Source organism: Desmodus rotundus, chromosome 8, assembly GCF_022682495.2.
Source record: "Desmodus rotundus isolate HL8 chromosome 8, HLdesRot8A.1, whole genome shotgun sequence".
NCBI classification, from domain to species: domain Eukaryota; kingdom Metazoa; phylum Chordata; class Mammalia; order Chiroptera; family Phyllostomidae; genus Desmodus; species Desmodus rotundus.
This window is the reverse complement of record NC_071394.1, coordinates 56319277-56333271: the sequence shown is the minus strand read 5'-3', so window position 1 is coordinate 56333271 and position 13995 is coordinate 56319277. Positions and strand designations below refer to the sequence as shown.

The 13995-nt window shown below is 32.9% G+C and overlaps 1 protein-coding gene across 6 annotated transcripts in view; it reads right to left on the bottom strand.

Moving 5' to 3' along the window:
• Nucleotides 1-13995, bottom strand: part of HNF4G (hepatocyte nuclear factor 4 gamma) — a 116443-nt gene that overhangs the window by 21565 nt on the left and 80883 nt on the right. For 4 of the 6 annotated variants that reach the window (XM_045186175.3, XM_045186174.3, XM_045186172.3 and 1 more), the window contains one exon: nt 199-370. In XM_045186175.3, coding sequence (XP_045042110.2) covers nt 199-328 — 130 coding nt within the window. In that variant the 5' untranslated portion in view covers nt 329-370. Of the gene's footprint in view, nt 1-198; nt 371-3415; nt 3620-13995 lie in introns of those variants that run through there. The other 2 variants (XM_024578320.4, XM_045186176.3) reach the window with 2 other exon arrangements.

Here is a 13995-nt window from a genome sequence, read left to right as displayed (position 1 = left end):
TCTGAATGTTTCATAAAAGAGAACCACCTCCGTGAATGCATCCTGTAAATACACCCACACATTCTCATTCTTAATGTAGTTTATAGATTTTTGTTCCCAGAGTTACAGAAATAGAGAAGCTCTGAATTGTATTCCCATCTGCATGCCATTTTGAAACGCCTCTAAAAATGACTTTCCTAAAAGGAGCATTTCTAGTACCTGCAGGAATACACGTGACTCTTGCGTATGCTGCGCCTGAAGAAGCCCTTGCACCCATCACAGCTGGATGCTCCATAGTGTTTTCCTGTTGCTCTGTCCCCACATATAGCACATAGACAGTTGACACCATTGTCCGTGGTACTCATACTTGTTGTCTCTGGGGCAGAACTATCTGTTAAAAAAAAAAAAGCAGGTTGCAGGGAGAGGAGAGTTTGAGTTACTAAATATTCATAGGCTCAAAACAATCCATTCATTGGTTTCTCAGAGTCCCAACACACTACACTGTTCCCTTTTAATCAGTGGCTACTCCTGCCAGTCACCATTCCATTCTCCCCTCCCATATTTCTTTTTTTAAAGATTTTATTGATTTTATTTTAACAGAGAGGGGAAAGGAAGGAGAAAGAGAGGGAAAGAAACATCAATGTGTGGTTGCCTCTCATACATCCCCAACTGGGGACCTGGCCTGCAACCCAGGCATAAGCCCTGACTGGGAATTGAACTGATAACCCTTTGGTTCATGGGCTGGTGCTCAACCTGCTGAATGACACCAGCCAGGGCTCCCCTGCCATATTTTTGATGATTAAACTTTGAAACACTATAGGGCTCAGTTCTCCAACTATACTCTTTCTCAAGGGAAGTTCATCAAATCCCATGACATTAAATATTATCTGTGTGATTAAAATCCCCAAATTTTATGATGGCCCTGATATCTCCCATAAGCACTAGTCTGAAATCCCCAAAAACCTATTTAACAACCTCATTTTGAAGTTTAAGAAAGATTTCAAATTAATGTATAAAAACAAAACTAATTTTTTCCTAGAACATGTTGTTCCTTCAGTTTTCCATGTCAGTCAATAGTACCATTCAGTACCCAGGGCCAATAACCTGTGAGTCTTCACTAGATTCTATCCTTCATCACTTACATATAATACAGCAGTAAAGTCCATATTTAAAGTACATATAGAATTCATAACTTTTTACCCTTTAAGTATGGCCACTCTTATCAATTGACCGTAATCTTCCCCCTCAACCATTGCAACAGCCTCCTACCTTATTTCTCTCCTCTCACTCTTTCTCTCTACCGTTTATTTCTCCAAAGCCCCCACAGTTCTCCTGGTGTAAGAAAGTCACGTCTTATCAGCCTTCTTCATCCAACCCTTATAGACAGATACACTTACTGTGGCCTATAAAGCTCTGTAGATAGAACCCGCCTTCCCCCTCTCTGATCCCATTGTCTACCACTAGTTTTCATCCAGTTCACTGTCCTCCAGCAATGCGGCCTTTTTTCCCCCTTGGAGTCCGTTTCTGTCTCAGAGCCTTTACACTTGCTACTCCTTCTGCCTGGAAGGAAATTTTCATCAAAACTTTCTTCTACCTCGCTATCCAGTTCCTCATTTTCTATAAAACATTCTCTGAAAATAGTTCCCAAAGAGTCATTCCTAATCTGCCTTTCGAGTAGAACATAGAACTCTGCTTGTTTTTTAAAACAATAAGTCCTTCATTGTTTAAAATTATATTCTGTACTGGTCTGCCCATTTATAATCCATCTCTGGCTGTAGAATACAAACTTCATGATGTAAGAGAATTTATCTGTCTCATCCATCCCCCTCTGCCTTCCAGCTCTTAGAACTGTACCTGACACAAAGTGAGCATCCAATATATAGTTCTGAAGAAAGAGGCTTAAAAATCCAGACATTTTTACTTAAGTATTTTTAAATGAGTTAATGTTGCTGACTACAGCTTAAAATCTGTATGTCTTCAAAAGATATTGAAAATATTAGGTAATATTTTTAACTTTTAATTTATAAAATTATATAAGCATAATAACAATTATTATATCTTTAATAGAACAAAAGATAAAATTAATGGTTGTTGTGTCCCAAATACATTATGTGATAACCCATATATCCTACCTACTAACACTTCTGAGTAGATAGATATTATCATATATAACTTCCTAAGTTAAAAACATAATAAGAATATGCTTAAGATTAACCATGTGACATAAAATTTAAACTAGAAATTTTTCATTAGGTAACATAAATAAAATAGATATTAGAAATAAGGCAACTAGAAGTATTTAGAATTGACGGCATCTGGGAGATTATATGAAAATACAAAAAATTAAACTTTTGCTTTAAGTTTAATGTCATACTTAATATTATTAACAACATCATTAGAAGAAAACATGTTTGAGAACACTTTGGAAAGTCAATTGTTTTAGTAAATATTTGTAGTATTCCTGTCCCTTTTATTTAGCAATCTATAGTCTTAAAAAATCATGATTCCACTGATATACTTTATTAAATACCTCTAATCAAATATACACATAAAGAATCAAAATAGTGACTTCCTAAGATTTGCACTCTAGGTTTATTTTAATTCTCTTTGTGCTAAAATTTCAGAATTCATCTTCTGACAATCCTTAAAAATTGTTCCACTAATAAAATAACATAATAGAACAATCAGACATCCTGAGTATAAGATACATTCTCAATCCTGAAGTAAACACATACACACACTTTCCAAACTAAACATAATTACTAGATTTTAGGAGCTCTATTGATTATAACTGATCTTGAGAAATACTTTTACTTAAAAAATAAATTTAAAGTCAACAGTAAACTATAGTATAAAAAGACCTGAACTCTAAACTACTCACGTCTTATTTAAAGTTAAAGTGTTACAGTAGATAAATACCAAGAGCTTTTGAGGCTAATCATTAGCTTTCTGATTGGGATTATAATATAAGCCTTTATTTCCTTTAATATTTCTGTTCGATGCAAAAACTCGATGGCAATTTTCAATGCAGTTTCTCAGCAGCAATTGAGAGATGGAATAACGAAAGAGGGGCAACCAGGAAAACTGTGCAGTGCTCTATGGAAACTCTGCCCCGTATGTCATTTTAAATATTGCAGAGAAAATATACTTTAGAGCCAATCTGCCAATGTTACTTATTACTGTGATTTGTAGTAAATATAATAGTTCTTTTCACCTAACTGGCTTATGACAGAATTCTGAGGTTACTTTATTACATCAAACATAGCTTTAATTTAAAGTTTGTGATGATGTGCAAAAGCTCAGATTTGTGGCTTTAAAAAGCAAGCCCTGAATTCTCCAGCAATAAAACCTGTAGCTACCACCTGGGAAGATCAGTTTTACTTCTCCCACTATACTTAATTTTTTAAAAAATATTTATAAGCAGATGAGAACTCACCATTTGAATTATATAGAATCTGCATAGTTTCAAATTCCAAGGTTGTATATGTTGGGTCCAAAACTTCACTGTAATTTGCCATATCCATGTCCAGTATCGGTTCCGATACCCTCATCATTGATTTAGAAACACACATACAGTGTCACCCAAGCCTAGAGTGTGTTACGGCTGCTAGGCTTTCAATCCGTGAATGATAACCCAAAGTTAACTGTCACTAAGTGACTTTTGTGCTGCAGTGGGAGGAGCTGTAAAATTGTAAACTCCTTCAGCAGGCCATATTCTGCTTCTTTCTTCATTTATGGCATATGAAAGCAATTCCCTGTGATAGTCTTGGAATGTTTCATGAAATCACCTTATCTGAAGTGCTCAGTGGACTAACATGATTTCCTAAATTGATTTCCAGTAGACAATAAATGATGTCATTAAGAGGCTTAAAAATAGAAAGGAGAGTTTCTCAGGTTTTAAATTGTAATTGTAACAAGATTTATCTCGTTTAAGGGGCTGAAATTTCATACCACACATTCTAAGATATGAAGCTTACTGTTATAAATTTGATAAGTCATGACTATAACTTAACCCTTAACACTTAACATAAGCTCTTAACAATTTTAAGTTTTCTTACCCTTACAATTAAGCTAACTTTGTTTATGTTGGAATACAACAAGTTTTTAATTTGAAATGATAGGGATTTATGATATATTCCAGTAGCTGCCTGGGTATAACCCTGATAAAGCCTTTCACATATTCTGTTTAACTATCCAGTCATGAGTCTGTGTCTCTTGACTGTTAGTAAACTCCCAAAGGCAGAAGCAGTATATAGTTGGTAGGATATTGCAAGCATTCGATAAATAACCGTGACATGAATAAAGTTCCATTTCTTTTGACGTCTGATGCCTCCTACATTCTAGGCATTGACCTGAAATAAAGTTATCCCTAATGTGTGTGGGTCTACACAATACCGTCACCAACCTTCTATTATATCTAAACTCTATCGTACGTGGTATACTTTTTAAAACATTTTATTTATTTATTTTTAGAGAGATAATAAAATGTTTTTAAAACATTTTATTTATTTATTTTTAGGGAGAAAGAGAGGGAAATAAACATTAATGTGTGAGAGGAACATCAATCAGTTGACTTTTGTACACCCCCAACCGGGGACCTGGCCCACAACCCAGGCATGTGCCCCTGACCAGGAATCAAATCGGCCACCTTTTGGTTGCAGGGTGATGCCCAACCTACTGAGCCATACCAGTCAGAACATGGTGTCTTTTATGTGTACATGTGACAAATAACATTTAGAGGATAGTATTAAATTATTATATTTTAATTCTGAGAATACATTTATTGATTTTATTTTCCAAGAAAAAAATTCCACCTATAGTTAAACTATAGAGTCAGAATTTCACTTTCCACATTTGTTAAAGATATCTAAAAAGTAATATTTCTTATTCAATTTCTTAAAACCAGAAGATGTGTGGATAAAGTATTAAAGAAATTATTATATATTTCATCTGGGAAGGCTAGGCGGGCACCTTGTGATATATCAAAACCATGTGAAGAATTGTGTAGAAAATGGCAGACTCACATTAGCAGCCTGTCAAACAGTCCTCTTGCATTCATATTCTGTAGACTCTTAATTGTAATAATATTTGGGGGATAAATTTTAGGAACTGATTTTTTTAGTGAAATCTAACTGTAGTTATTTAGTTTGGAGAGAAGTAGACTGCAAGCAAATCCTGTATTTTTCCATTTGCATGAAGTGGTTCTGATTTATGATGAACTTACACATAAGTAAGTTATGTTTCCTGTGTGAACCAATCTTTCTCATTTAATGTAGTAACTGACTAGTGCTGAGGGATGTCACTAATGGGAGTGTTCCAATAGAAGAAAATAAGAAAAATATAAGGTAGAAAACTGTTCATTTACAAAACTGCAAAACATTAGGAAAATATAGATACAGTAGTCCTTATCTGTGGGTCATATGTTCCAAGACACCCAATAGAGGCCTGAATTTGTGAATAGTACTGAACCCTTTATAATACTGTGTTTTTTCCTATAGACACATACCTATGATAAGGTTTAATTTATAAATTAGGTACAATAAGAGATTAACACAAATAATAATAAAATAGAACAACTATAGCAATATATTATAGAAAAAGTTATGTGAATGGCATTGGGTCCATTACTAAGTAAAATGAGGGTTACTCGAAGACAACACTGGGATACCATGGCAGTGAATCTGATTACCAAGGCAGTTACTACGTCACTAACGGAGGTGCTGCGCAAAGGACCAGAGCAGGAAGGCAAGATCAAAATGGCATGATTTAATAAATGAATTTATATCTTAAATTTTCTTTTTAATATTTTTGGACCATGAGTAACTGACACTGTGAAAAGTAAAACCGTGGATGAGGAGGGCTAATCTAAAGCTCAGGAGAACAACGCTGTCACAATTTTGTTGTTCTACTTCTTCCTGTGTCCATGGGCAGCATCACTATGGGATTAGGGAGTTCCACTCCAGGTTCATTTCAACGCAGATCCAGATGCAGTCACTAGCAATTAATTAGGGCTGCCTTTTCAAGATGAAACCTGTTTGCCATCCCTATTATGGTAATTATTTTCTTCATTTTATCCAGTAAAACTTTGAGAATTTCTGGAAAAGGGAGCAGATCCAAATAGCAGGCATATCTCCTTAAGTGGGTGGTTTGTCCTTCTAATGATGTTCGAGGGTGGAAACACACACAGAATCCAATCAGGCTCAGGTTAGTAAAAGGGGTTCTCTTTAGTTTTTTTTTCCTCAAATACATCACAAATACCAGAAGTCCTCTTTTCTTAAATTCTAAGATTTGTAAACTTACTTAACTGGTACGTAAATAAAATAATTAAAATAAAGAAACACAAAAATGGTATACTCATACTTAATAATGTATTAGACTTAAACATACACAGTTGCTACTGTTTTGTTAGATAACCAAGACCTTTTGTTTAGGAATCCATTACTTGGGATTACTTATTAATTTTCAAAAATAAATTCCATAAACTACTTTTGATTTCCAGTTTGTTGTTTTTAATGAAGAACAAAGTCAAAGCTATCCATAAAGCATCATGAATATAGAAGCCTACTAGAATTTTATGATTTTTTTTGAAATATTTAATATATTTTAATCGACTTACTTTTATCCACTACCAAAGTATTTTTCTAGCTTTTTGTAAGGAAAAAGAATCTCTTTTCACATTTGTATTTCATTGGATTATGACATATTTCATTAAATTATGAAATGAAATAACACAGACAAATAGTGTTTACATGCTAGGAACAAATGTAAGTGGCCATTGGTAGTTACCAATGGTTATGTGAAGTTACCCATGGTTATGGTAGTTACCCATAGTTATGTGAAGTAGCTGAGATGGTCAGGGGACATTGCAGCCCTATTCACAATAGACAAGATGGAAACAATACAAATGTCCATCAGTGAATGAAAGATGTAATACCGTTCAGCCTTAAAAGGAGTGACCACTGATACATACCACAACTGGGTGAGCCTTAAAAACATAATGAATGCTAAACAAAATAAGCCAGTCACAGATAGACCAAAACTGCGTATGTCCACTAATATGAGAAAATCTAAAGTAGTCAATCTCATGGATTCCTGAAGAAGAACAGTAGTTCCCAGGAGCAGTGGGAAGGACAAATAGGGAGTTACCAATCAACGAGCATAATATTTCAGTAAAGCAGGATGAATAAGCTATGGAGATCTGCTGTCCAACATTGCACCAATCAACAATAATGTGTTGTTTGCTTAAAAATGTGTTAAAAGAGCAGATCTCATGTTAAATGTTCCTACCAAAAGAAAAGGAAATAACAAGATTAATGAAGAGTTAAAATACATCATGAGAAAGTGTTCAACCTTTTTAGTAACCACAGACATGTAAAATAAAACAATTAATGTTGTTAATCAAAAAAAAAAAGTTGCCTGATACTTAAGCAAGTGAGCTTCCCATGGAAACTAATTAGTGTACTCCACAAAGGAAGTAGAAAGCCTGAGTTAAACCAGGGGTTGGCTATATGGAGAAAGCCCATCTCTCTTGTATTCCTTTTCACATGAGGTAAATTGTCTTTGTAAAGTAATTTATATCCCTCCTTCTGAGGAATTTCTCCTCTCTTCTAAAATTAATTAGCCTAAATTCAAAATTTTTATTTTTTGCATAAACAAGAGTAAGAAAGAACAATGAGGAGGATGAAAAAGAAAAAAAAAGAAAGATGGAGAAAAGAAGAAAGCACCACAGGGAAACAATTTTAGCTATGGTTACTTTTGAATTTTAAGTTACATATCATAACCAAAGCAAGTATCACACTCTTTAGTATTTTTGGTGGTTACCATTCAATAGTGATTTTGGAATTTTAATAATTTAGTAAATTTGACTTTTGGAAACATGTCTATGATGCAATCAAACAAAATAAAATTATACAATTTAATTGTATAAACCTTAGATACACAAAACAGTTAAGGTATTTGTTTACATATTTTCACATTCATGTTTCATTTTTTCAGAAAAAGAACATATTGATCCCACCCAGGGAGCTTTTCATTATTGCTTTGTCAAGCACTTCTTATGAGTAAATTCATTAAGATTACATTAGATTACAAGCTTAACTAGTTATAAGAAAAACTACATTAATTTTATGCTCACATGATATGGAACCAAATGCCATTAAATAAATGGGAGTTTTGATACTAAACATTATATTCAACATAAAGTTATGAGTACTTTTCCCATATGGTTGGTTCTCTTCAGTTTAATGCTCTTTTCTTTAGCCATGCAGAAGGTTTTTATTTTGATGAGATGTCATTTGTTTATTCTTTCCTTTATGTCCCTTGCTCTACAGGACATATCGGTGAAAATATTGCTGCATGGAATATCTGAGATTTTTCTGCCTATGTTCTCTTCTAGGACTTTAATGGTGTCATGACTTATATTTAAGTCTTTTATCCACCTTGAATTTATTTTTGTGTAAATTGGTGACCCAGCAATACCACTGTTGGGATTACACCCTAAAGATCCTGAAACATCAATTCAAAAGAGCCTATACACCCCAATGTTCATAGAAGCACAATTTACAATAGCCAAGTGCTGAAAGCAACCTAAGTGCCCATCAGCAAATGAGTAGATCTAAACCTGTGATACATTTACACAATGGAATACTACACAGCAGAAAGAAAGAAGGAACAGCATGGAACTGGAGAGTATTATGCTAAGTGAAATAAGCCAGGCAGTGAAAGATAAATACCATATGACCTCACCTATAAGTGGAAGCTAATCAACAAAACAAACAAGCAAGCAAAATACAACTAGAGATATTGAAATAAAGAACAAATTGATAGTAACCAGAGAGGAGGGGGGAGAGGGATAATAGGGGAAAATAGGGGAAGGGCTATCAAGGAATATTTATAAAGGACACATGGACAAAGCTAAAGAGGGTAAGTCTGAGGGTGTGAGGCAGGGATGGGGGGTGGGGTGAAAATGCAGAAAATTGTACTTGAACAACAATAAAAAAAAGTTATGAGTACTTTTAAGTTTATTTCTAAAGGTTTATTTGGGAAAAACATCAAGTATTCATGCTAATTATTAAAGCAGTAATTTATAATTAATAGCATATATATTCTAAAGTGAAATATACAAACTTAATCTGCATCCAAAATATAAATATATATGATAAAGTATGATCTATTGAAAATCTCTCTTAACAGAGGTCACTTTACAGAGGTTCTGTAAGCTGAGCAAAATATTACTGTTCTTTGGTGTGATCTTGTGGTTTGTGAGCTGAAATGGATCTTCTTAGTCCTAATCAGGTTACATACTCCAGAAAGAAAGAAAATACTACTTGTAGATAAAAAGTTGATCATGAATAGCACAACTAATGTTCTTGAAAAATGTTTCTCTAAGAACAATTGGTCTCTAAACTGGCATGTGAAATATGATATTCAAATTTCTTTAGAACAACATAACAAAAGATGAAAACAAAATAGTGTTTTTAAAAAACAACTCAGTTCACTATTAACTATTCAAGATAATAGAAAAAAACATTTCTATCTTATCTGCAAGACCATTAAGCCTGTTAAGTTGTCCTATACCTTAAACTTCATTGAATCATTCCTTCATAAGGTGATTTAAAATAGAAAACAAGCTAATAAAAATCAAGGTTATTTCCATAAAAGAATTGTCACAAAAGTAAATTGAAATGTTAATATCAATATTAAAATATTGTAAGTTATAGTTAATAATTTTTTCTATAAATGTATTCCTTTGAATTTATTTTCATTACCAACACTAAATATTAATTCCAAAAGCACATTAGCAGTTTCTTTTATTTCCACATTTCACTTTTTCAGATAGGAGGGTTATACAAATGTGATCACTAAAAGATGAAAGAGAATGACAATTCAGTGTACGTTTCCGTGTTAACAGGAAACCAGCAAGTGGAGAACACCACAATAAAGTGGTTTACTAATTCACAGCAAAGTCTCCTTTCATTTCTAAATAAAAACAAAAACAAAACAACTCATTAAAAAATCATTATTTTCCTTACTGTCAAACCTCTTAACCAAAATATTATTCATCTTTTGAAAAAGAAATCTTGTCTCATCTTCATTCTACTTTTGACAAAGGATAATAAGCATATTAATAAATTTAAATGAACAGAAATAGGCATTTTAACTCTCAAGGCAAGTTGCTACTAATGACATGGAAAGATGTTTGAAACTGTAATAATTGTATTCTATTTTCAAAGAGCTTCATAGATCCTTTCTTAAAGCCTGGATTATATATCATGTTTAGATAAACAAAAACAATTTTTCCTTCTCTTTTTTATCCCCTTCTTCAAGCCAATGACTATGCAGTGACCAGCAGAGCCACATGAGTCATCAGGTCATTTAAACCCAAGTCATTCTCAACATTTGACTATTATTATTTTTGAAACTTACTCCTATCCTATGCTGAACATTCCTAAATTAAACTGAAAGTCCATAGATTTGTTTCTACATTTTTATAACTCCTTTTAAATAATTACAATATGTTCTACACCTTATTGCTCACTCATAGTTTTTAAATTCATGATGATAGCCCAAGGAAATAATTTTACATCCTTATTTTAGATCCATGTTTAATCTGATCAATGGAACTAACACATTATTACCAAAAAATGTCATTTTTATAGTAAAATCTAAATAAATTAGAGAAACACAGCACCTTGTCAAATAGTAGAAATAGTTTAGATATATAATTCTTTATTATATATATATATGTATATATATATATATATATAATTTGCCTCAACTTCATATTTATTCATTTGCTAATAAAACTTCAGATTATTATTAAAAGTAGTTATGAAAATACATGTGAAATGCAAAACTAAAGAAGATTTGAAATTGTATTATAATTAAATCAGTTGCTGTTCAGATAGACAGAAGGAGGATCACACAGCTGAGACCTAAATGTAGTCAAGAAAGTACTCTGAATAAACCTAAGAGGTGATATGAGAAATCTGCATATATTAAATTTACCTTCAGGGTCAGTTGCCTTGTGATTCTAAATAGACTCTGCTTTTCAGAAGACAAGGAGCTGATTAGCACTAAATTATTAACGAGTATAGATACACTGGTAGAGAAAAAGAAAGACTGGATATAAGGAACGTGTTAGAACCCATCAGTTACTATTTCTGCATTTCCTTTTACAATGGGTATTATCATTGTTGCCATTGAAAGCTCAGCAGTTAGTTGGAGTATTTAAGATTACAGTGGCACTCTGATACCAAAGTTACTGCATTATGCAAAGTACAGGGGAGGAAGTTATCTGTTTGGGCCAGTGACTATATCAAATGTTTTCAAAAGAGGTATAATGTTTAATAATAATAATAATAAACCAGCAGTTTTACTATGCTGAGTGTTCAGGCTTGAACATTTGAACGAATGTATTATGACTGTTAAACTTTAATACCTGGGAGCCAATACATGTATACATACTACATACATACATACATGCATGCATGCATAAATACATAAGAGTTACTATTTCTTCATTTCAAAAACATAGTAGTAGATTATATAGACAGCCACCCACTCAAGAGCTGGTCAACATCCCTCCTTAAAAGCTTTTTTATATACATAGGAAGAACAACATAATAATGTGATATTTGATTTAGATAAAACTAAATATTTGCACTCCATTTAATAAAGGTAAGTATATGATGGTCTCAAATAAAATGCTAAATATTTCACCTCCTTCAGATAAATTTATTTAAAAAAAAGCAATATTGACTGTTTTTTAAAAATATATCATAAAAAGTGTTTCTATAATTTTATATTTCCAAATCTTGATTAATTCTTTTTCCCCTAGAATGTTTTTCTGACACATACAGTGAAACTTTTCCAAAATAATGTAAATGAGGACCAAAAAGATTCAATCTCGTTATTTTGAGGTTAATGAAATCACCCAAATAAGCATATAGAACTAGTTGGACTAGAGGTGAATGTCAGTCAGGTAGTTCGATCCATCTTCCCAGGTTTTATATAAAGTGTAACCCATTTACTCAGAGCAATCCAAAAGCTTCCTTTTATGATTTCCCTAATTTTATCTTGGTACACTTTAAGAATATGTGTGTGTACATATATGTATATGTGTGTCACATACATGGGTTTATATGTGTTAATATGTATGTTAGGTGTACACACATAAATATAACACATATATTTTGCATTTATGTTTTATAGCATATATAGCATAACATATATTTTACATATGTATAAAACCTTTACAATCATAGCCAATTCAGCCTACTCTTGTCTTATCAATTCAATAGCCAAGTCATATTGATTCATTCTAAGTAACACAGTTCTTATTTATCCCTTCCACTCATTCCCAGCTTTTCTACTTCAAGATGAAGTCACTTCTTCTGTGGGCTATTGCAACAGCCCCCAATCCTTTCACTTCCTGCTTCCTCTTCCCCATACATTTCATCATATTTACTCTATTCTGTATGCAGGCTACTGCTCAGAAAATATTTATTTTCTGATGCTATTATCCTGAAGTAATGACTTTTATGACAACATAAAAAGCATATAGCATGTGGACATAAATACATAAGGAAGGTTTTAAAAACTACACATGATACAAAATGATTAAACATTTCTCATGACACCATTTTAGCCAGACAGACTGATCTTGTAATTTCTTAAGTCTGCTCCCACTGAGGAAGTGGGGTTGGACATATAACTGCAGAATGTCTGAAGTTCTTGACTTGAGTTCCCATTTACTATGTCTCTCAAATTCATATCCATTCCTTCCAGGGTTGTAGTCTTACCTAGTTATTTATATTCCTTACTATATCTGGATTTTTATGATCTGTATACCATAAATTTTTATTTAATAACTACATTAAAAGAAAATCAAGCCATGTGAAATGTGTGGCTACCATAGGTTTTTAAAAGACACTCAGATCTCCGTGTTCAAATTCTAATCTGTGGATAAATGGGAGTGACAGTTGTGAAATTTTATCAAGCTATACACTTAAGATACATGCCCTTTTCTTTATCTATATTATACTTCAATAAAGAGTCTAAAATATTAATCTGCTGTAACATTATATCTTAAAGAAATATCACTATTTGTAAGAAGTCAAGGTAGCCCATGTAAAGTGTCTTCCATTAAATGTTTTATTATACAACATACATCAGTACACTAAGAATGTCTTGATAAGTGACAATTACTAATATCTCTATGAAAAATATAGAACAAATATACAGAATTATTTTTTCTGGTCAGTTATAATCAATATAAATGTTAATGAAATGTCTTGGCAATCTTTTTTACTAAATTTAATTTTCTCCTCAATATTACGGGCTTTGGGGAGGTTGTAACAAATTCATTGAATCTCTAGACCCTATTTTTTCTAAAAAAAAGTAGCCATCTCAGTGATGGGACTTAAAGGCTACTTAGCCTAGCAGATAATGTCCCAATTCTTTGCTTCTAGAGGGCAGAATTAGCATCTGGGAAAAACAAGGGAGAAGGTGGGTCATCCTGTGGATTCAAAGCAGTTACAATTTCTTTGCATGATTCACAGAGTGCAGGGATTCAAAATAGCTTTTCCTGGTTCCAAAAGCTTTGCTTTTTCTTTATACCTTCTGTTTTGTGGCACACTTCAACTCACTTTGTCTAGCTATTTAAAGACAAGTAACCAAACTCCAGTGAAAGTTTTTCCATTCTATGGGCATGGCATATTTCCAGCTTTATATTAACCTATATGACATATCAGTCTTGAAATATCACTTCACTAAAATTAGGCAGCATATTAGGAAAATCACCCAACTATAGCAGTGAATTTTTTCAATGAGGGGTGATTCCCCCCAGGGGACATTTGAAAATATCTGGAGATATTTTCAGTTGTGACAACTGAGAGAGAGGTGTGGTACTGGTATCCAGTGGGTACAGGTCAGAGATGTTACAAACATTTTACAATGACAGAGCAAAGAATTTTCTAGGTCAACTGTCAAATATGCTGAGGTGGAGAAACCCTG